General features: G+C 43.6%; 1 protein-coding gene across 3 annotated transcripts in view; it reads left to right on the top strand.

Annotated features, from left to right (window-relative positions):
• PLCB2 (phospholipase C beta 2) overlaps positions 1-24064 on the top strand; it is a 122934-nt gene that overhangs the window by 57641 nt on the left and 41229 nt on the right. For all 3 annotated transcript variants that reach the window (XM_053283116.1, XM_053283115.1, XM_053283114.1), the window contains exons 12-19: positions 2320-2402; positions 4171-4255; positions 5359-5533; positions 8810-8904; positions 10421-10517; positions 16182-16266; positions 18903-19027; positions 20908-21062. In XM_053283116.1, coding sequence (XP_053139091.1) covers positions 2320-2402; positions 4171-4255; positions 5359-5533; positions 8810-8904; positions 10421-10517; positions 16182-16266; positions 18903-19027; positions 20908-21062 — 900 coding nt within the window. The remainder of the gene's footprint in view (positions 1-2319; positions 2403-4170; positions 4256-5358; positions 5534-8809; positions 8905-10420; positions 10518-16181; positions 16267-18902; positions 19028-20907; positions 21063-24064) is intronic.

The raw sequence follows: 24064 nt of genomic DNA, 5'->3' as shown, positions 1-24064 counted from the left end.
GCTCTCTGAGGAACATTGCATTTTTTAGGTGCACACATAGCTAAGATGTTTAAGTGTGCTTATAATCACTGGAAATGTGAGTTCAACAAAGAGGTGCTTAGAAACAGACATATGACAATTAGGGGGCTGTGGTTGACTACAGCTCACTGTTAAAGAGTCAATTGAGGGCAGATTATGTGTTGTTTGGGAAATACGGAATTCCTAACCCTTGTAATGCTAATACGGGTGCTGGGGAAGAATCTATAGGAACTTTTTCAGACCATGTTTTCAGCTCTCAAATACCTGATGAGTGAAGCCACTTCAAATAGGAATCGGGCATTGCAGAAACAGCTCCTCTCTGAGTTTTCTTTTGTGTGTGTTTGTACTGCCTGCTTTCAGGTTTTCCTTCTGGCAAATGACTTCTTGAAGCCAGCCAGCAAAACTGGTTTTTCCACTATTTGAATCTGTAGAAGGCAGCTTCCTTTTTGCATCTCAGAAGCTTGCATCTCAAAAACTTGACTGCTCTCGCTTTATCCAGAAAAAATAGCTGAAATACAGGCTTTTTAAAAAATTTATTTTTTTACCCCAGACATAAATCAGGCTAAGCTTAAATTTGGAAGGAAAAAACTGAGTTGTGTGTGAAACACACCCAAAGATCTTGCACCAACTTCAGTGAGAATCTGGCCATTGCGAGAATGCACATGCTCTGCTCCAGCAGAGATTTGAGGTAAAAAGCACCATGGGAAAAAGCTCCAGGGAACAGAAGGAGGAACTTAAAGCACACACCCCCATACCAGTTCTCCCTTGCAAATGCCCTCCCCAGAGATTTTTGTTTTGGTTCTGCCAGTTACAAAATAAGAAGTGACTGTAGCTGAGGAAAAACAGCCTGGAACATTTCCACACAAGGCTGTTACCATGAATCTCCTTCCGAAGAGAGTGTATGCATTCACACACCTGCCAAACCTACCCCGAAGTCCATTTGAGTTCCTTGGAAGCACTCCACACCCAAATCGGGCTTTATCTTCAAAATTCTAGTTTATCTCGATGTATTCCCGGTAAATAGGGAGAGGCACTGACCTAGAATCATTAACATGATAAGAGGGAAACACTCTTTAGGAATGCAGTTATAGCTCTTTAGAAATGCAAATCGAGCTGGCTTGCCTGGCTGCAGGAAGGAAACTCTTTAAGTTCTAGTTACAAAAGTAAAACCTCTCTGTTTGCTGAAGTTGACTTTTTTGAACAATATTAGTCTGCTTGCTTAAGGTTTTCGCTGGTGAAAACACCACACATGTTGGGAAAAAGGGAAGAAATCTGTTAGTGTATACAAATGCTCCCAGTCTAGGACACGAGGTTTTGAAGGCAACATTGTGTTCCTACCGAAGGAGCGCACTCTCTCTCTCCCTCTCCCCACTGGCTAGAAGGAAAACAAGGAGGCATGCAATGTGAACCTGCACCAAAAGAGAGGGGAGGGGAGGGGAGGGGCTGGGGGCTGCTTCCCTCATGCTGTGAGTGTAATTCAAAGTGGCTTTGCTCAACATTTACCTGGAGAGCTGGAAGCTGTGTGTGGGAAAGCTCCCAGGGGGCATTTTCAGGGGAAGGATTAAGCAGAGCTCTCAATCTTCTTCTATATGTGCCCTCCATCTAGGGTTGCCATATTCTGCCTTTCCAAATCTGGGAGCCTAATTTGCATATTATGTAAATTGGCATGAAAATAATTTTTGGGCAGAATAATGACTATACATTTTGCTCCATAACTCTGCTTCTACAAGGGCTAGAGCTTAACTTTTTTTTTAAAAAAATGAAAGCTTAAATCTGGGCAAATCTGGTGAGCTAAGCAATCTGGGTAAGATGCTTAAAATCTGGGTGAAACCCAGAATTTGGGGGGGGCATGGCAACTCTACACCCTTATTTTCCCGTTATCTTGGCTGGTACCAAGTACTTGCTGAGATAATGTCAAGTTCAGCCCTTGGTACCAAATCAAACCTGGGTCTGCCTTTGCCTATAGCCCTGTACAATTAGGATCCAATCTAGCAGAGGAGTGTTGTTTTGACATGGCCTGCTACTGGTAATCATGCAATGAATTAATGCAGTCCACACTGTTTCCTGTGCTCTATCAGTGTTGAGCATTCCACTTCCTTTAAATATATATTTGCAGCTAATACAGAATTGTATGTACATGTGCCTGTATGCAGAGTGACATTCAGCTGAATGTGTGAATATTTAAAAGAGTTCTTATAAAAGCGGCCATTCTGTGGATCTGAAAACTGAATAATTACCTAAAACCAGGTGTTTCTTGATATGTTGTTTACAAAGGCTCTCTCTGCTTCTTGCTTCACACAGGATGCAATTGAAGCTATTGCAGAAAGTGCTTTCAAAACTTCTCCTTACCCTGTGATCCTGTCTTTTGAGAACCATGTGGACTCGTGAGTATGAAGTGCTTGCTGATAACAGAAAACGCCGAGTAAGCTGTTCGCTTTTTGAGAGGAAAATTGGAGGGAGGTTGGGGAGCAGAGTGCATTCATTCAAGATAATTTAAAAGGTCTATTGTTGTGCTATTAGCAACTTTCTTGAGGCAAAAATAAATGACGCCCTGTGGCAAAAAGTGAAACCCAGCCTTGACTGCTCCATGAATCCTGGAGTTCAGCAAGAGCTTTCCTTTCCTCTTCCCCATTCTCTCTAGGCAATCAAAACTCAAACGCTTTGGGGGCTGCCAAGTTAAAGACTGCAAGCAGGAGCATAGCAAGGTTGGAGTAGGCCCAGAGACAAGATTTTAACATGCCCCTCCCCCCCACTGAACCTGAGTTCATGAAGTAAAGAAATCTTAAATAAGGCTGAATAGTGGTAACAAAAAGCACACACACACACACACACACACACACACACACACACACACACACACATATATATATATATATATATATATATATATATATATATATATATATAAAAACACCTATGTGCCACGATTGAACATCATCCTAAATTATTGTTAAAAAGGTTTTGTAAATTGTGGACGATGCAGGTCATTTAATGGTACTGCTGTTCTGGTAGCTACAGTTCTTAACACTCACATCAATTTCGGAGGATGAACACAACTGAAGGAAGCCCGGGCCAGTGCGCGGCTGGGGGAGTCAGTCATGTTACTTGCCTCTGGGGGGACCCCCCAAGGCACTGGGCCCCCTTGCCCTATTATAGTTACGCCCCTGACTGCAAGTCATGTGAATGTAGAAGTCTCTTATCATGTAAAGATAGATTAGGAGAGCCACGGCTTTCAATTACTCAATATTTCTAAAGATATAAGATCATATGGTTGCCTATTTATAGTAGTAGCAGCAGTATTTTCATGGCTGTTAAACTTAGGACAAAATTTGGGTGAGAAATTGACAAGGGGTCAGATCACAGGAATTGCTGCTGCAGTTGACTAGGGGACAAATCACAGGAGACTAGGAGTCTAATTGACTTAGAGGACAAGTCACAGTAGTTGCTGCTGCAGTGGCATGCAAAAAGAAAATCTGCAGAGTTCTAAGTGACACTACCATTGTAGCCCTGCTCAGTCATTATTGTCTCTGGGGACATGTGGCTGTATGCAGAGTGACATCTGAATGTGTGTGGGGAGATACACACACACACACACACACGTGTGTGTGTATGTATGAGTTGCTACAAAAGTGGCCAATCTGCACATCTGAAAACTGAATAATTACCAAGAACCAGGTGTTTCTTGGTACATTGTTTACAAAGGCTCTCTGTGCTTCTTGTACATTCAGCATATGGCAGGATGTTGAAAACACTCCTCATCTTAAATATACTGGCACAGCTGTGCCAATATAATCTTTCTTAACACCTTGGAGTGGTCCCTCTCCCCCCCCCCTTTTTAATGGCATTTCATTCCAGTTAACTAGTATGGAGCACAATCGTGTGAGAATTACATTATGAACTTAATAGTGAAAAGAAGATGCTAGTATTTAGGACTAACTGCTAATAATTTTGTGTGGTGCTGTTAAGCTGCTTCGTATATGATGACAGAAGCAGGGGATGATGGTAATTTCCCTGCTGGGTCAGCAAATTTGAGCCAGTCATGTGTACTCTAACAAGGACGGATCTTTTGGTGTGGAACAGGGATGATGTCAGTCTTCAGTGCGGCTATCAAGGTTCACCTTGTTTGTGTCTTGTGCTGTATTTTTGTTATAGGCCCAGGCAGCAGGCGAAGATGGCTGAGTACTGCAGAACCATATTTGGGGACATGCTGCTGACCGAACCACTGGAAAAATTTCCAGTAAGTGAAGGAGGATGCTAAATGGCTATATGGGATGATGACATCAAGCAAGCAAAAGAAAACAACTCTGTTTGCATTCACCAATATATCCAAACATCAAAAAAGAATCCAAATATTATATATGAATATTTTAATATAGTAGTAATAAAATTGTATGGTTTGAAAAACTGTCAAAATATGCAAACTATAACAGATCTGAATCAATAAAAATATGACATGTCTCAAAACAACTAATACAAAATGATCATTGAGATACTCTCTGTGTCCAACTGGAAAGCCCAATCATTCATTCCAAATTCGCTGATGAAATGGGAGAAGTATGGATGAATGCTCCCAGTATCATGTTTTAATTAGAAGATGAAATATGCCATGATTTTGCCAGCATCTGATCCCTCTTGTGTTGTTTCCAGACATTGAAGGGAGAAGTCAGCAGCAGTTCAATCCTAATGTTGGGTGGAGACAAAGAGTAGACAATTGCCACTGAAGAAGACTTGATATAGCCAAAATGTGTCTGGCAACAGAGAGTATCTCAATGATCATTTTGTATTAGTTTTATTGAGACATATAGTTATATTTTTATTGATTCAGATTTATTGCATTTTGCATATTTGGTCAGTTTTTCAAACCATCAAGCAATCAAACGTTGGCTTTGGGGAAGCATAGTCTTGGCAGTTGGCATTGCAGCTTGGTAAGAGGCAGGGGCGGCCCAAGATACTGTGGTGTCTAAGTGGGAAGCCAAATGCCACCTGATCCCACGTTCCATGTGGAGGCCAGGCTCCTTTCAAAACCAGACCTCGCAAGCTTTGAAAGTTGTGTGGGGGTGGGGAGGAAGGAAGGTGCCAAGGGCCTCCATGCCTTTCCTCATACGTCTTGCAAGTTTTGCAAGGAGAGTGAGGAGAGGCACTCTTTGCAGGGCTCACAAAGACCACGTTACTCCCAAATAACTGCTCTTATTTTTGCCATCCAGCTGCTGCCCTAATAATCTGCTGCCTGAGGCAACTGCCTCACCTTGCCTCATATCTCCTCTCCAGGGAGAGAAGTCATACAAAGGCATAAACTCTGCATTTATATGACTCTCCTCTCTCTGCTCCTGCCCCCGGCAGCTAAAACCAGGAGTTCCACTGCCAAGCCCCCAGGAACTCATGGGGAAAATCTTGATTAAGAACAAGAAGAACCAGTTCATGTCCGGCGAGAACCAGCAGGACACTTTGAAGAAAGGGAGGAGTCTGGAGGAGGAAGTTACTGACCAGCCCACACCGATAGAGGGGGACAGCACAGGTAGGACCATATTTGATTGATTGCTTGCTTTTCTATACTGCCACATGCCAACATGTCATGGCAGTTTACAAAGCAAATGATAAAACCAGAATTAAAACCAAATTAAAACAGTTATAAGGATTTCCACTCATTCATTCATTCAAAACCCCAATTAATTAATTATTTGATATGTTTAGACCTCCACCCCTTCAGCACACTACTATTCGGGGTGTGTCTCACAACAAAATTTAATTATATTAATTATATTAAAACAATATAAAACAGCAAAACAACAATAAAAACCAACAGAGGAGAGCTGGTCTTTGGTAGCAAACATGACTTGTTCCTTTAACTAAGCAGGGTCCACCCTGGTTGCATATGAAAGGGAGACTAGAAGTGTGAACACTGTAAGATATTCCCCTTAGGGGATGGAGCCGCTCTGGGAAGAGCAGAAGGTTCCAAGTTCCCTCCCTGGCATGGTGGGATCTCCAAGATAGGGGTGAGAGAGACTCCTGCCTGCAACCTTGCAGAAGCCGCTGCCAGTCTGTGAAGACAATACTGAGCTAGATAGACCAATGGTCTGACTCAGTATATGGCAGCTTCCTATGTTCCTATGTAACTTACAGCTGATCAAAGGCTTGGTGAAATAAATGTGTGTTGAGCCTGTAAGAGATGGAGATCCTTTTACAACAACAGGGAGTTTGTTCCAGAGCCTCAGGGCAGCTATAGAAAAGGCCCAATCTTGAGTCGTCACCAGGTGAGCTGGTGGCAGCTGCTGCCAGACTCTCCCAAATATCTCAATAAGTGGTGGGGGTCCTGAAGGGCAAGATGCTTTCCTAAATACCATGGACCCAAGCCATTTAGGCCGGGCTTTATAGATAATCACCAGCACTTTATATTTTGCCTGGAAATGTATGGGCAGCCAGTGTAATGCTTTTAAAATAGGAATAATAAATAAATCTAACAATAAATAAAATAATGTGGTCTCTTTGGGTTGCCCCGGAGACCAACCTGACTGCTGCATTTTGTACCAACAGCAGTTTCTGGACTACATACAAAAGCAGCCCCACATAGAACACAATGCAGTAGTCAAGTCTGGAGGCTACCTGTACATGTACCACTGTTTTTAGTTTACGCTCCTGCAAAAATGGTCATAGCTGGCCTGTCATCCTAAGCTAATAAAAAGTACCCCTGGCCACTGCCTCAGTGTGAGAAACCATAGAGAGGCCAAGGTCGAGAAGTACTCCCAGACCTGTTCCTTCTGAGGGAGTGTGACCCCTTCCAGAACAGGCAGGTCTAAACCATCTCCTGAGTTACAACCCCCACCATAAGTACCTCCATCTTACTTGGATTCAGCTTAAATTTGTTCTCCCTCATCCAGCCCATTACAGCAGGCAGGCAGGCATTTAGGGAAGTTATGTCATTCCCTGATGAAGATGACATGGAGAAATAGATTTGGGTGTCATCAGCATGCTGATAACACCCAGCACAAAATCTCCTGCTCTCCCCCAGCAGTTTCATGTGGAACACCACATAAACCCGCTCATTTAGAGAAGGAATAGCCTCCAAGCGACACCATCTGGAATCGCCTTGAGAGATAGGAGTGGAAGTGCATCCTACTTCCAACCCCCACAGACAATCCAGAAGGATCCCATGGTCAATGGTATTGAAAGTCACTGAGAGATTCAAAATGATCAGCAGAGTCACACTCCCTCTTTCAGTTCCCAGTTGGAGATCATCAGGCTGACGAAGGTACTATCAACCCCATAGCCTGCCTGAAAGCCAGTTTGAAACGTAATCTGTATCTTCCAAGATTACCTAGGGCTGGGAGGCCACCACCCTCCCAGTCACCTTGCCCAACTATACTGGCCTATAATTGTTAGGCTCTGAGGAATCTATTGTAGGCTTCTTCAAAAGTTACGTTTTATAGGAATTGGGTGTTGCCTAGCTGAGAGTTAGTTTCTTAAAGCTCTAACAAAGGTCAAATGGCTCAGTATGCAAATAGAAGGATAGGAACATAGGAAGCTGCCATATACTGAGTCAGACCATTGGTCCATCTAGCTCAGTATTGTCTTCACAGACTGGCAGCGGCTTCTCCGAGGTTGCAGGCAGGAATCTCTCTCAGCCCTATCTTGGAGAAGCCAGGGAGGGAACTTGGAACCTTCTGCTCTTCCCAGAGCGGCTCCATCCCCTGAGGGGAATCTTTTACAGTGCTCACACATCAGGTCTCCCATTCATATGCAACCAGGGCAGACCCTGCTTAGCTATGGGGACAAGTCCAGCTCTCCTTCTGAATATGAAAAGATACTTTCATATTAGAACAGAATGGCACTTAAAGTTTTATTAGTGTTTCAAAGGCCTCTCCAAACTAATATTGACTTTACTATTCATTAGTTTCCCCTGGGATGGTACTACTATCTGGAGCATTCATATGCAGACTACAGGTCTGATGAAATCCAGTTATCTTTGGATTAGTCTGACCTGAGCTCATCTGTTCTCTGAGGCTAACTCCTGTTCTCTTTTTGGAGAATTATTCATTCATAAAGACCTTCCAACATCCCAGATTTATTATATGGCTTTTCTTCCTTTGCTTGAAGATAAAAAAAGAAAGGAAGAGAGATGTTCTTTCTGTGTGGACACAGGAATTCAGGGACATATAGGAGGAAGCATAAAGAATATCATGTCTCAAAACATTTTAAATCTCTTGATGATAAGGAACGGTATCCATCCCCACATCTGATAGCAAGGGAATTGGGGGCGGAGCTGTAATTGGGCAGGGTAGTGTAGTCGTACAGAGGCATCTCAGGAACATCTCCGCCCTGCCTCTGGTGTCGCCTGAGCCTCCCTCCCCTCCCCTTTTTTTGCTGGCCAGCTACTCCTGCTGCTGCCGCATTCCGCCATACTCTTGCTGCCTGCCTCCATGATTCTGCCCGCTTTCTACCCTCTGGCATGCGACGTGGCACTCCTGCAACCCACTGCTCTGCTGTCTCCCTATCACTTAGGATTAGCAAAGTAGGAGAGGAAAAACTTCCCAGGTTTTGCTCCTGCCTTGCTTCCACACAACCGGAAATAGGGAGCACACACAGCTCCCAAACTCGGGCAGAACACAGTTTTTGATTGCGTAGTTGACCTCAGGTTTTGATTGTGTGAATGACCTCATTACATTATTAATGTTTTTCTTTTTTCTGTTATTTTATATTCTACTGTTATATTATATTGTAATGCCTCATGTGAAATAATGTGTGTGTGGTGGGGGAGGGGGGATGAATGTGTACTGATTATGTTTTGAACAATTAGCCAGGGCAGGTGAGGTGGCTGAAGAGGTGCCCGAAGTGCAGGGAGACCTGGGAACCTTGAATGAAGAAGAGATGGAAAAGCTGCAGTCTGATGAGGTACGATTACTGCTCTCGTGTGCCATTTCTGCTCGGAGACTATCATTCTGGTATCTTAGTTTGGGGATCTCTTCTGAAGGGCTCTGCCTCTGCCGAGGATCTTTTTCTCTTTAAGTGACAAGGAATGAAAGCTGCGGCTTTAGGAATAGCCTTGTGTAGGGCTGCGCAACTTCAGCCCTCCTGCAGAGGTGGGACTACAACTCCCATCATCCCTGAGTCACAATTGACCTCTTCTATGGCTGGAGATGATGGGAGCTGTAGTCCAAAAGCAGCTAAAGGACCAAAATTATGCAGCCCTGGCCTTGTGCTTCCCCTGCTTTTTGGGGAATGGTACTCTGAGTTTGAATGCAAAGCTGCTTATTCTGTACTACTAATATGCGCTACAAAAATCTTGCTCCATGATGAGACGATTAATATTAAGCCAATTTTCTGCCATGTTAGATGTGTGCGATAAAGTTCCTTAACTGGAAGGCAGGATTTTAGAAAAAGTTGTTACTGGCAGACTTTGAATGATTTGTTTAAACTTGCTATCCCTTTATTTTCTTACTAAATAGTGAATGTTAATCATTTCCTCCTTCAGGAAGTTGCTGGGAAATGTAAGACCTTGTCCTAGCAGTACTGCTGCTCTGAAAGATCAGCTGAAATGAATGGGCTGTGCCCCAGCAAAGTAGCCATAAGATCATATCATGGCCATAATTATTTGTATGGGTCACGGTCCAATGGTGTGTGTAGCCCTGTCCTATCAGATGTGCCCATTAATGTCTCTTCTGATTGGCAGCGGCTTTCCAAGCTCTCCTGCAGAGATCTTTCTCATCATCTGATACCTGATCATAAAAGTCAGCTGGTTGCCATATTCTGGCTTTCCAAATCCAGGTGTCTAATTTGCATATTATGTAAATTGGCTTGAAAATAATTTTTGAGCAGAATAGTGACTGCACGTTTTGCTCCATAACTCTGCTTCTACAAGGGCTAGAGCTTAGGTTTGTTTGTTTGTTTGTTTGTTTTAATGAAAGCTGAAATCCAAGCGAATCTGAGTGGGCTAAGCAATCTGGGTGAGATGCTTAAAATCCAGGTGAAACCCAGAATTCCAGGGGGCATGGCAACTCTACCTGGGTCATTCTGCTTGCAGAGCATGTGCTCCATCAGTGAGCCATGGGGCCTTCTAGGGAAGGATACTGGGACAGAGATGAAATATTGCCCCCTACACTGCCCTCCCAAACAGCTGATCAGTAGGGCTGCTTCTGTATGCATATGCCTCCCTGACTGGATCGGGTGCATGTTGCATTCTTTGGGAACCTTTACTGAATAGAAAGTCATCATGGAGTGCAGAGAGCAAAAATTGCTCAGGGAGAAAACTGTGTGGTCCTCATTGACTACTGCTTTGAATTCTTCTACACAGTATTGTAAAAGTCTTCTTTAGGATTCTTCCTACCACTCTTAGGGCTCATACAAACTGTTCAATGTATCTGCGTTTTTCTGAAATGCCTCTTCCCCTAACTGTTCTAATTTTGCTTAGGGTACTGCAGGTCTCGAAGTGACAGCTTATGAAGAAATGTCTAGCCTGGTTAATTACATCCAGCCAATCAAATTTGAGTGTTTTGAAATCTCAGCACGTAAGGACAATTTTTCTCTCCCCATTAAATTGAATGCTTTCAGGTAGACCAAGAGTCAGCTATGTTAACTATGCTTGCATTTGCAGGAACTTGGCATCTGCTTGCTCTCTTGCAAGGGCTTTTTTACACATTACATCAAGGTGGCACCACTTTGGCCCTCCTGCAGATGTTGGAATACAACTCTCATTACCCCTGACTATGGGTCATTGTGGCTGGGGATCATGGAAGTCATAGTCCAACAACAGCTGGAGGGGCAAAGTTGTGCAGCCTTGCATTACATGCTTTTCAAACACTATGTAACCTAGAGAGGTGCCATGGAACACTTTCACCCTCTCTGCTTTCCAGTTTCAAATTATCCACTCCAGAAGTGGCGGGGGGCAGCAATTGGGGTTTTGTTACACAGATTTGCATGTAACATGTAGCTGGCCCCTAAGCTATTTCAAACATGACAATATTTCTGCATTGAAAGCAATTCTGTGTAGGAATTAATATGCAATCTGTGCATATACAACAAGATGCAAATATATAAATAAATATGGGGTAATAATAATAATAATACACCAATGAAACAAAGCAGGCCTGCAAGAAAGAACAAGTAAAGAACTGAGAAGAAAAATGGAAAAATAAGCCACTGCATGGTCAATATTTGCACAATATAACTGGAAAATCAAATATCACCAAGACCTGGCAGTGGCTTAAGAATGGCAACTTGAAGAAAGAAACAGAGGGTTTAATACTGGCTGCACAAGAACAGGCACTAAGAACAAATGCAATAAGAGCCAAAGTTGAAAAATCAACAACAAACAGCAAGTGCCGCCTTTGTAAAGAAGCAGATGAAACAGTGGACCACCTAATCAGCTGTTGTAAAAAGAATGCACAGACGGACTACAAACAAAGGCATGACAAGGTAGTAGGGATGATACACTGGAACATCTGCAAAAAATACAAGCTACCTGTAGCCAAAAATTGGTGGGATCATAAAACTGAACAAGTTGTAGAAATGAAGATGCAAAAATATTATGGGACTTCTGACTACAAACAGACAAACATCTGCCACACAATACACCAGATATAACTGTAGTCGAGAAGAAAGAAAAACAAGTCAAAATAATTGACAGCAATACCAGGTGATAGCAGAATAGAAGAAATAGAAAAAAATCACAAAATACAGAGATCTACAAATTGAAATTGAAAGGCTGTGGCAGAAGACGACCAAAATAATCTCAGTAGTAATTGGCACCCTAGGTGCAATTCCAAAATAACTTGAAGAGCACCTCAACACCATAGGGGCCACAGAAATCACCACCAGCCAGTTACAAAAAGCAACTTTACTGGGAACAGCCTATATTCTGTGATGATATCTATAATAACAGCAACAACAATATTGAGAATAAAATTCATCCATCCCAGGTCCTTGGGAAGGACTCGATGTCTGGATAAAACAAACCAGTCAATAACACGTGTCTGACTGTGTAAACAAGAAATAATAAATAATAATAACAAACAACTTTATTTGTTAGCTGCCCCATAACAAATTGTTCTCTGGGTGGCTAACATGAGAGCCAGTATGGTGTACTTACATAGGAACATAGGCAGCTGACAGACCATACATCCATCTAGCTCAGTATTTTCTGCACAGACTGGCAGCGGCTTCTCCAAGGTTGCAGGCAGGAATCTCTCTCAGCCCTATCTTGGAGACACCGGGGAGGGAACTTGGAACCTGTTAAATTAAAGTGTGCCGTCAAGTCTATTTCCACTTCTGGCACCCACAGAGCCCAGTGGTTTTCTTTGGTAGAATATAGGAAGGGTTTACCATTGCCTCCTCTCGTGCAGTAGGAGATGATGCCTTTCAGCATCTTCCTGTATCGCTGCTGCCCGATACCAGTGGGATTCAAACCGGCAACCTTCTGCTTATTAGTCAAGAATTTCCCCACTGTGCCACTTTGGAACCTGTTACTCCCCTGCAATTACCAGTTGCAGGGGAGTAACAGCAGGAGAAAGGGCATGCTCTCAACTCCTGCCCAGGGGCGAAACTACTATTAGGCAAGGGGAGGCGGCTGCCTGGGGGCCCCCAAGCCTTGAGGGGCCCCCCAGAGGCAAGTCACATGACGATATATTATGAAGTAAGTGTGTGTGTGTGTGTGTGTGTGTGTGTGTGTGTATCAGCGAGGGGCCCATTTTAAAATTTTGTCTCTGGGCCCACTCCAGCCTTGTTACGCCCCTGCTTCCTGCCTGTAGGCTTACAGTAGCATCTGGTGGGCCACTGTGTGAAACAAGATGCTGGACTAGATGGGCCTTGGGCCTGATCCAGCAGGACTGCTCTTAACCTTCTGCTCTTCCCAGAGTGGCTCCATCCCCTAAGGGGAATATCTTACAGTGCTCACACATCAAGTCTCCCATTCATATGCAACCAGGGCAGACCCTGCTTAGCTAATGGGACAAGTCATAGAGCTCACTTAGCATTAGGGCAGCCAAGTCAGATGTAGATCAGGGTTGTCAGAACTGAGCCACAGGCAGCTGTGAGAGAGAACCAGGAGCCAGGAACCAAGAGTTAGTTGCAAACCATGCATCAGTGCCAAGAGGTCCTAAGTAGTCAGAACAAGGAAGAGCCAAGGAAGATAATCATTGCCCACACAAGGTCCCTGCCTGAACAGGAAGACTCTGTAGCCATTCCTATCAAGGAAAACCGGTGGTCAGCCTGGGTGGATGGAAACCCTTTACTGCCCAGAGAGACGCTCCAATCTGTACTGTTGGGGGCTCTTCACCTAGGGCAGCGGTACTCAGAAGTTTGTGGGTGCCCAGCTACTCTGGGCTGAGCCAGGGTCACCCCCAAGGTAAGGATCCAGGAGCACCACCAATCTTGGACAACTTCAAGGGCCAAGCATGAGAACCTCAATTATCAGCAAGCAGGAGCCGGGTATTACAACCTTAACAGAGTGTTTGCTCCAGGAGTTTCTTAAAGCAGACTTCTGGCTTTTAAGGCAGCTGCTCAGCAGTGACTTTGCCCCTCCCCTCCCCTAGGAAAGGGTTTGTTTCTTAAAGGGGCCTTGCCCAATTTCATAATAACTGGCTCTAGTGATTGCAGGAGGTGGGGGCAGCTCAGCTAATACTAGCAGGTCCTCAGAGGATTCCTCTGAATTGGAGGATGAAGGCAGGTTGTGATAGAGGTGCTGACTTGGGTTCCCCCAGATCTCCTGGTCTGGGAGGTCCAAGTGGCATGGGGTCATCTGGGGTCTGGGCTGTAGGTTCTTGCCCTCCTGTCTGCTCCCCTGAACTGTCTGCCTTATCTCCAGAAAGGGGATCCTGAATCCTGGGCTATGACATAGTCTCAGCTAACAGATAAAGGGTGTGGGGGTGGGTTGACCAAGTAGAACACAGAAGATGCATGGGTTCAAGAAGGATCCAAGCAGAGGAACAGAAGCAGAAGCAGAACAGGCTTCAAGCACAGCCAGGGAACTGTACCTGGAGATGCTGGCCAGCCACTTCTTTTTATAGATACTTTTGGGGGACTGAACATAAGACCATAAGAACAGCCCTGCTGGATCAGGCCCAAGGCCCATCTAGTCCAGCAGCCTGTTTTGCACAGTGGCCCACCAGATGCCGCTGGAAGACACAGGCAGGAGTTGAGGGCATGCCCTCTCTCCTGCCATTACTCCCGTGCAACTGGGATCAGGGAAGGTCTAGTGGCCTTAGGCAAGCCAGCATTTGAAGGCAGGGCTGGGCAGAGAAGTGAATCCTGACGCTCAGTAGGTATTTGCAACCAGTGGGTCAACTTTTGTTCAGTACAGCTGTCTAAACTCAGAGACATTTCCCTGCTGTCAGTGTAGCTCAGGGGTGAGTCCTCTGGAGTGACTAAGAGCTGAATTTGTCCCTGTCTGTATCTCCTCTGCAATAGCTATCATCATGCTCTTTGAAGAGGGAGAAGATTGTGTACTTGAAACCATGCATCATGTTCTGTGCTTTCATTACATCTGCCAAAGTCTGTCAAAGCACTCATGCATTTGGACCAAGTATTGAGTGACCTTGAGAGGACTTATGGAACTAATGCAAAAACCTGATGCAATACAGAACTTGTCCCTCCAAATTTGACTCCAAGTGAATCAGTGTCAAGCAAAAAAAGAAAAGAAAAAAAGCTAGAGGCTTATGAGCCCTCATACATTTCCATGAAATACAAATGTGTACTGTTTCCTGCTGCATGAACTCCTCCAGGTGAAGAAATAACAGGAAAAGAAATTTCCACATAGTCTGGAATCTGAACAAAGAGCAACTTATGATTATGCCTTTGCTACAAAAGAAACTGATTTTCGAAAAATATTGGAGATGGGGGAAACCAGCTGATTCCACTTGAAAAAAGGTTCAGCAGATGCAGATAGATCACCACAGTGACCACCAAGTATTCTGCCCCCTTCCTGATTCTGGAGCTCTAATTCCATCTTCAAACATCCCAGAATTCAGTGGGTTTCAACAGTTCCAAAAGGTTCAGCAGTGCTGAAGAAGCCCCTCAGAGCCTCCTCACACATAAATAGTGGCCCACTGTCACATTATCAAAGGAGGCCTCTGCTCTATGAGGCAAGGTCTTCTACACTACGTGCCTCCAGAATCAGGAGATATAAGTAAGCAGGATGTGCCCATACTGTAAAGAAGAAAGGGTGGGGTGGTGGGGGAAGAATAGAAATGGCATGAGTCAGTGGGGAAAGTATACAGTGAAGCACCTTGCAGTGATGGCATGGGAACTATCCACTAGGTGCCCCATGAAACTAGCAGAGTGATTGTGCTGCAAAACACGTACAATTGGCATGCCTGCTAGGACAATAAATGTAGTTAACCAGTCACTTTGGTTAGCAAATGTCCTCTGGTTCCTCCCACAATGCAAACACTAGGGTTGCTAGGGTTGGGATAATGTTGTCTTGATGTTTCTGTGATGCCTCTGCAGTCACTCTGGGTAAACTATCATGCCTGGAAAGGGTCTACAGTCAGGACCAAGCTATGAGTTGTTTTAAGACTGTGCTGGAATCCCGTGATTGGGATTCCCACATTTTTTTATTTTACCTTGAGCACCATGAGCCCCCTGAACTAGACTGAGACTATGGTGCTGAGAGTTTGTTTTAACCCTTTCACCCCTCAGCTGCTATTTAACCCTTTCTCCCCTACAGCTGCTGTTTGCTCCAATTGACAAAACATATAGCTGAGGAAGCTGCTTTATATGTAGTCAGACCTTTGGTCCATCTAGGTTCAATACTGTCTACTGGCAGCAGCTGTTCTGTAAGTTTTACCAATCTAGGCTAATAGCAGCTTTGATGGAGGAGGGAATGATTTTTCAGTGGGAAAAGAACACAAATGGGGAAAAACCTCACGTCTTGGACCCAGTATGGACCGGGCATGGGTGGGGCTGCTGCTTCTGCTTTCTGTAAAAGAAAAGAAAAATGTGAAGAGTCCCAGTCACTAGATTCCAGCATGCTCTTAAAGTAATATCTAGCTAGACTCTCAGCCTCCAGCAAAGGCCATCTATATCTTCTTTCAGCTCAGTGTCAAAGAAGCATGCATAGGCAGTGCCTTCAATTATGAATGCTAGTGTGGGGATTGATAGGGAAAACAAAGGGTTGAATAAGAAGATTTAGAAACTATGTATTGAGAGTTTTATGTTTCCTTTGCTTGTTTTTCTAGAGAAGAACCGAAGCTATGTTGTTTCCTCATTTACCGAAATGAAGGCTTATGAGCTACTGACCAAATCTCCCATCCAGTTTGTAGAGTATCCTTTTTGAAGGCACCTGTCTGATGATAAGTACTCCTTGTTTATCAGACAGTGCATTCCATGTTATGCCTCACTTAGGCACACAAATCAGAATTTTGCTCACTGGAAATAAAAACGATGATGACTGCACCTTTCATGACTTAATGCAAAACTGAGTTTTCCTGAACATGTCACATTTATGGAATACAAGTTGCTGTTGATGGGATTCCCAGAGAGATAGTATCAGCTTTGTTACGTTGTGACAAGGTTAAACTCTCGGGAGAATAACTTTCCATTAAAAGCAATTCAACAATGAACCTAATAGCCTAGAGAAAGTATGAATTCTCTTTTATACTCTCTTTAAAAAAATCTTTTGAGATGTTAAAGATGGAAACAGTATGAGATGATGCTTTTCAGCATCTTCCTATATCACTGCTGCCCAATATAGTACCAGCGGGGATTTGAACCGGCAACCTTCTGCTTGTTAGTCAAACATTTACCCACTGCACCACTTAAGGTGACTTCAACTCTCTCTACTATTTTCTTAAGTAAAACAACCATAGTACCCCAAAAAAATATTTTTCTCATGTGTTTTCTGAAGATTCCTGGCGTAACCGCTCCTGTGTTCCTTCACCTACTGGACCAGGATACAGAGCTTGACTTTTGAGATGGCATCAGTTTTTGTTTCTGTATTGTAGGCTTAAGCTACAAATTAAGCAGAGTACTCTGCATCTTTCCCTCACATTTTGTTTTTTTGAAGTCTGAGGCAGATTGTGTCTGAGCAGAAGGAAGGCAAGCAGAAAGAGGCTGTTTAATCCTTTTAGTCCTTATTCAGCTTAAGATCACCCTCCTCAAACAGCTTTTTCACTTGTGAGGGAAAAGATACCAGGGCGCTTTCCAGACTGGACCCTGCAACGGGGTCAGGACGTATCTTAGAAGTATGCTTCCACACTTCCTGTGTCATGACACCACAGTCCCTACACAGACAGCAGGGTACTGTTCATATTTCCAATACTCTGTTTCGAATTTAATCGCTGTGATATAGAGCTAGGACATCATATTTCCGGCGTGGAAAAGTTGCTGTTTTTAAAGTTTGTTAGTTGCTGCAAGACTGCTCCCCCTGCTGTTTACGTTTTGAATGTGACTTGTCCAAATGGAGACATTTTGCTGCTGATGAACAGCTAGTCTGGAAAGCACCCAGGTCTCTGTATTTTCCCTATATCTATCTTTGTCCTACAGGGCACTTTCCAGATTACATGCTGCAATGGGGTAAAATGCTTTGGCTTGGCAGGATCTTATTGAAAATGACCCCCACAATCTCGAACACCTACAATGGGAAAATACAGCTATTTTTCTGCAATGGACTTGCAGCGTTATAGCACTATATCGCAATGATAAAATCCAAAAGAAGAAATCAGAAATGTGAACGGCACCTTGGTGTCAGCGCAGGGACTGTGGTGTCACAACACAGGATGTACGGAAGCACTCTTAGGAGATCCGTATTGACCCTGTTATAGGGTTTTTTTAATGCTCTGTTGCCAGATTTGGCTTATTTTAAGCCAAATTTTGGGTTACAGCCCATTTGACCCCCGAGTAGACCCCTTAGGTTCTGGCACAGCTTTCAAAAGATGATTTTGCACTGGAAAACAACAGAAGGGGTTATTTCTTCTTCCACTCAGGTGCAGCCTTTGTCAGGTGCTTTGGGTTAAAAAAATGTAGAGGAAAGAATAATGGAACTCCATCCATAAGTGAGTTTGAACCTTAAATGAGCACGATCACTCTAGATAACTCTTTCACCACAGGACCTTATTCAGTCAAAATATTACAATCCTTTGCAGTGTCCTGCAATTAACAATTGCAAGGGACTGAGAAACCTGACAACAAGGAACAAGGTGTTGGGTAGTGCAAAGTTATGTCCCAGTAAAATTTCAGCGGGAAGACATTGCAGCTGAGTTTTGCTAAGGGTCAGTCTTTGACATTTTACTATATTGGGGATGGAGAATGCATTTTTTCACAGGTTAGTTGACTATTGACTGGAGTTTTTGCCTACTTCTTGTCATATGGATTGGCTTGACTGTTTTGAGTTAAATGGAGCTATTTCTCTGTGGACAATGGAGCTGTGAAGAATCTGTTTGCTCTTTATGCCACACTGAGGTCAGGGTTGCAAAGGTTGATAGGGAGCAATTGAGTGCCTGATTTTTATGACATGGGTTTGGACTAGAAGAATCCATGTGCTGTGGAGCTACGTTCAAGCATTCCTTTCTAACCTGTATAGACGAAACGAAAGACATTTTATTTTATTTTTATTTCAAACAGTGCTCAGGGCAGCTCACAAAATTAGTAAAATAGATGAAACAATATAAAAACAATAAAATTAATGTGCATATAATCCTCAGGTGTGATCATCTATGTACAGTTTCCTAAACAGAAGTGACTTCCACATAGGAAGTCAAATGTGTGAAGTGTCTTTAGATGCTCTTATTCAGTACAGTGTGTGTTAAGTGGTACTGGAGCCAGTAGAGAAAGGGGCTCTCTATTACAACATGTGTGCAACTGTTGTTCTCATAAAATGCCAGTAACCCTTGCCCCCATAAAAAACGATCAACGACTTCCAGGGCATTTATATTGCAAAGTTTCCTATATAGTAATTTCAGCTATAATAAGAGGCAGATGAGCCGAATTTATCCCAAAGGCACTCGGATGGACTCTTCTAACTACATGCCTCAGATGTTCTGGAATGTTGGCTGCCAAATGGCGGCATTAAATTTCCAGACAACAGGTGAGTGATGAACAGTTTCTTACAGTTTGGGTTTGGGCTTCGTTATTATTAACTTTCTGACTCTCATGATTTTGCATGTATTTTCCAGAAATTTGCTTTGCTATTTCCTGTAACACCTGTATGTGTTCTCCTCTTTCTCCCTATCTACTTGTATTTCCTAATTCTTTTGGTTTTTATTGGTTCTTTAGTGGATTTTTTTTTTCTGTTTTAAAGACAGAGAGCCCTTTCAGCAGAAGCATAGTTTGGAAACTGGCTGTACATGAATTTGCTTTTTGTGTCAGGGATGAGCCCAAGGACCATGAGCACCTTTAAAGACTTTTTAAAGGAGATAGAGAGTAAAAGGGGTGGGGGGAGTTCATGCAATTCAGAAAAAGCTAGAATGAGGACTAAAACTACAGGAAGTCATTATTTGTGGTGGCTCTTCTACAAGGTCACTTTTGATAGGAACAAATTACCACATAGAGCTTTCCCAGACAGCAGGCTTTACTGTGAGTCCGAAGTTGCCCAAAAAAGCCGACGCAAAAAGTGGATTTTTTTTTACCCCGGATATAGATCAGGCTATACTCTTAACGTGTAAGGAAAAACCTGAATTGTTTGTGAAGTGCTCCCCGATAGCTCACAGAGACTTCAGGATAAATCTGCCCGATATGTGAATGAACACCCTCCATTCTGGAGGAGATTTGAGTTAAAAGCCGGGTGTGGAAAACTTCATGGTGACTTCTCCCTTTTATTCACCCACATTCTTATGAGTGTGCCTCCATGGGGTCAGATATATTTAACCACATTATGCCAAAGGTTAGTTTTTCTGTTTATTCAGATATGGTTAAATATATATCTAACACATTCCCAAGAATGATAAGAATGAGTCACGTCATGGTGACTTTTTCTCTTGTAAAATTGACTGTATAGACCAGGGATTCTCAGGGTTGGGTCCCCAGACGTTATTGGACTTCAAATCCCATAATCCCCAGCCCCAGTGAACTTTGGTTGGGGATTATGGGAATCGAAGTCCAATAACATCTGGGGACCCAATGTTGAGAATCCCTGGTATAGACACACGGTCACCCTAGAAGTCAGAACGCCTTAAAACTGGTGAGACAGGGAAAGTTAATTAGGTAGGGGGGGACCAGGAACTCTGAAGAATAGATAAAAGAATCTGGACTTCTAGGAAGATAGGGCCAACACTTCCGGATGAGTACTATAATGATAGGCTGCAGAAGCAAAGGAAGGCAGGGCAGGCAGCATACTCAGGGCAGTAAATAGAGACAACCGTCTAATCAAGGGACAAGGGGACTAGCCACGCATTTCTCCTGATATACAAAAGAGAATGGGCAGGTACAACAGTCCAGGTGTGGAATTCTCAAGAAGTGGAGTCTGGTGCCACTGACAGTACTGACACGGCACTTCAGCCTGCCTATAGCAGTTCCACCATACGTTGTTGGTACAGCAAATGATGATGCCAGATGCTTCTTACAACACTGACCCAGCTTGTCAGAGCACAGTGTAGATGCCTGGATGCAGCCCTGACCTGCGGTCATGATGAACTGTAGAGAGGTCCTGAGGGCGCAAAGCAGCACCTGCAATCTCTCTCATAGCTACAGCTTTGCATAGGCTGACCCAGTTTCATTTGCCACAATAAATCAGAGAGTCTGCAAGATGTCACAGGAATTTTTGGTACAAGGCTGTTCCCATAGTTATAAGGAGGTGTGAATGAATAGCTTTTGTCACATGGGCACGGAGGGGCTCATCTCTTTATGTAACATATATGGATAGGATGGAAGATGCTGCAGAAGCACAATTTAATCTGTCATCAAAATGTACATACTTGCTTACAGGCATTCCTACCCTTGCTTATCCCAGTTGGACTGTTCTTCCCACAGATGTCCCCATGCAGCAGAACATGGCGCTATTTGAATTCAATGGGCAGAGTGGTTACCTCCTCAAGCATGACTTCATGCGTCGCCAGGATAAGCAATTTGATCCTTTCTCCGTGGATCGCATTGATGTGGTGGTGGCAAGCACATTGTCAATAACGGCAAGTACTAACCACCAAGTTACTCCTGGACTTACGACCCTTGAACTATGGGTATAATACCTGGGCCTCTGCATGTTTATCGCCAGCAGGGCCCTTCGTGAAAACCAAATGTACGGTGACTTTTATAGAAGGGTAGTGTTCAGTTCTTTCAGTGTTTAGATGTAATGAGCCATGTAAAAATGAAAAATAAATATTTGCCTTACTGAATAATTCCGGGTGCAGCACTGAGAAGAAAGAGGATGTTAGGGATGTGCACAAAACCAGTTTGCCTGGTTCGGTTCGAATTCGAACCAGGTTCGAACCAGGAGGGGGTGGTTCAGTTTTGGTTTTGCTCGAAACTCCCCCTGGTTCGGTTCAAATTCGAACTGGTTTGGACACCCAGAAATTGGTAGGATGGTAGCTGGCACCCAGGGGTACCTGCCACCCAAACCCCAAAGCAATCGGACACTCGTACATTTTTAATGTATTTTTGAAATTTATTTTTATTTTTTTCTCATAGGATATAATGGGACTCCAACCAGCCCATTATTCCTTATTGTGGAGCACCCATGGGTGCCAACAACCATGCAAGCCCCTAAGCAATCAGACACCCCTATGATTTTTTATGAATATTTGAAATATTTTTAATTATTGTTCTCATAGAGTATAATAGGACCCGAACCAGCCCATATCCCCATATCCTTCACCCCCCGACGTGAAGCTATACATTTGCTGACACCTCCATGCTTCTTTATGGAGAAAAACCTTAAAGACACGTAAACTTCAAAAATCACTTAAAAATCAGCCCTTTGCCCAATTCCTTTCAAATAATTCTGATAGCTTCCTTGCCCACCCTAGGAACTACCACCGACCACACTCCACTCTACAACACCCCTTTCCCCCCAACGTGAAGCTATACATTTGCTGCAATCCTAATTATTCTCTATGAGGAATACAAAAATACTTTAACAATTCACCAATAATCAGAGGAGTGTCCAATTACCTTGGGGTTTTGTGGGTGGTAGGCATCCCTGTCTGTCTACCACCCACCCCTCTTTTGTGCCCCTACGTGCTCCACAATAGGTGATATGGACTGGTTCTGGTCCCATTATACTCTATGAGAAAAATAATTAAAAATATTTCAAATATTCATAAAAAATCGTAGGACTGTCCGTTTGCTTCAGGGTTTGGGTGGTTGTTGGCACCCATGGGTGCTCCACAATAAGGTATAATGGCCTGGTTCGAGTCCCATTATACCCTATGAGAAAAAAATATAAATAAATTTCAAAAATTCATAAAAAATCGTATGAGTGTCCGATTGCTTTGGGGTTTGGGTGGCAGGTACCCCTGGGTGCCAGCTACCATCCTACAAATTTTTGGATGTCTGAACTGGTTCTAACCAGTTCGAATCGAACCACCCCCTGGTTCGGTTCGAATTCGAACCTGCAGCTCGAACCTGATGGCTGGTTCGGTTCGAATTTGAACCGAACCACCCTGGTTCAAATTTGAACCGGTTCACACATCCCTAGAGGATGTCACAGGTACTACCAAAGGAGCCAAGGGCAATGTAGTTGAGTTTATATCTTCAGACAAATCATGTGATATAAATCTTTCTGGGACCATGGCATTTCACATGTAGGTGGGGTTAACATGTTTGAATGCTCCTCCATGGAAAAACTAGGATTGCACCAAATGTTCATATTCGACCAGTTTCAGGGCAAGATCGGTGCTTTCCAGGAGCCAGAGATTGTCTCTGAAACTCCCCTTGCTCTCTTTGCTTGCTCTTGTTCTCTTCTCTAATTTGGCTGCTGCTTCATTTCCATTTTTAAAAATATCAGTCTTCTTGGAACAGTGATGTCATCACATAGCCAAACAATTAGGCCAGGGGTTCCCAATATTGGGTCACTAGATGTTTTGGGATTACAACTCCCATCATGTTTAATGTGATTGATGTTGTGATTAATGTTGCGAGCCGCCCCAAGCAGTAGTTTACTGGAGGGGCAGGGTATAAATATTTTAAATAAATAAATAATCCCCAGCCACAATGGCTTCAACTGTGGCTGGAGATGATGGAAATTGTAGTCCAACAACATCTGAGAACCCAAAGTTAGTAACCTCTGGGTTAGGCTATGTGACAGTGTAACTGGGGGCAAATAAAGCCAATTCAGAGTGAGGCAATGCTTTGTGCATCACATTGACGTCACTGTGAATCCACAACATCTTTTGTGTCTTTTAAGACTTCCGCAAAAATTGCTGGAAAGGAGGTTATTTTCACAGGTGTTATAAGTGATAATTTAAAGCACTCTCTGCTTCAACTCACCACTAATAAATACAACTCCTTGCACATAGAAATCTAGCAGGTTAAGAAGAAGACTAGGCTAGAACTCTTCTCCCTGACATAACAGCTTTCCATGGACAGGAAGACTTCAGTGCATTGGAACATTCAGTCAGGTGATTCCTACAATAGTATTCCATAGTAATATGGTCCGAGGCAGGGTTTCTTAACCTTGGGCCCCCAGATGTTGTTGGACTACAACTCCCAGAATCCCCAGACATGGCCTTTTTGGCTGGGGATTCTGGGAGTTGTAGTCCAACAACATCTGGGGGCCCAAGATTAAGAAACCCTGGTCCCAGGGACCACTGTAGCATGCTTTTTTTGAACATGTAGATCAGGGCTGCACAATTTTGGCCCACCTGCAGATGTTGGACTACAATTCTCATCATCCTTTACTATTAGCCACTGTGACTAGGGATTATGGAGTTGTAGTTCAACAGCAGCTGGAGGGTTGTGCAGCTTGATGTAAATCAATCCATAAAGGAAAGGAAAAGGGAAATAAGACAAACACACATGAACTAGTGCAGGGGTTCCCAACCTGTGCTACTCCAGATGTTGCTGAACTACAACTTCTATCATTCTCAGCTACAGTTTATTGTGGCCAGGGAAGATGGGAGTTGTAGTTCAGCAACATCTGGAGTACCACCGGTTGGGAACCTTTGAACTAGTGGAAAATGTGTCAGAAGGA

Source organism: Hemicordylus capensis, chromosome 1, assembly GCF_027244095.1.
Source record: "Hemicordylus capensis ecotype Gifberg chromosome 1, rHemCap1.1.pri, whole genome shotgun sequence".
Classification (NCBI taxonomy): Eukaryota; Metazoa; Chordata; class Lepidosauria; order Squamata; family Cordylidae; genus Hemicordylus; species Hemicordylus capensis.
Note: the sequence above shows the minus strand (reverse complement) of the source record. Positions and strands in the feature narration are given on the sequence as shown.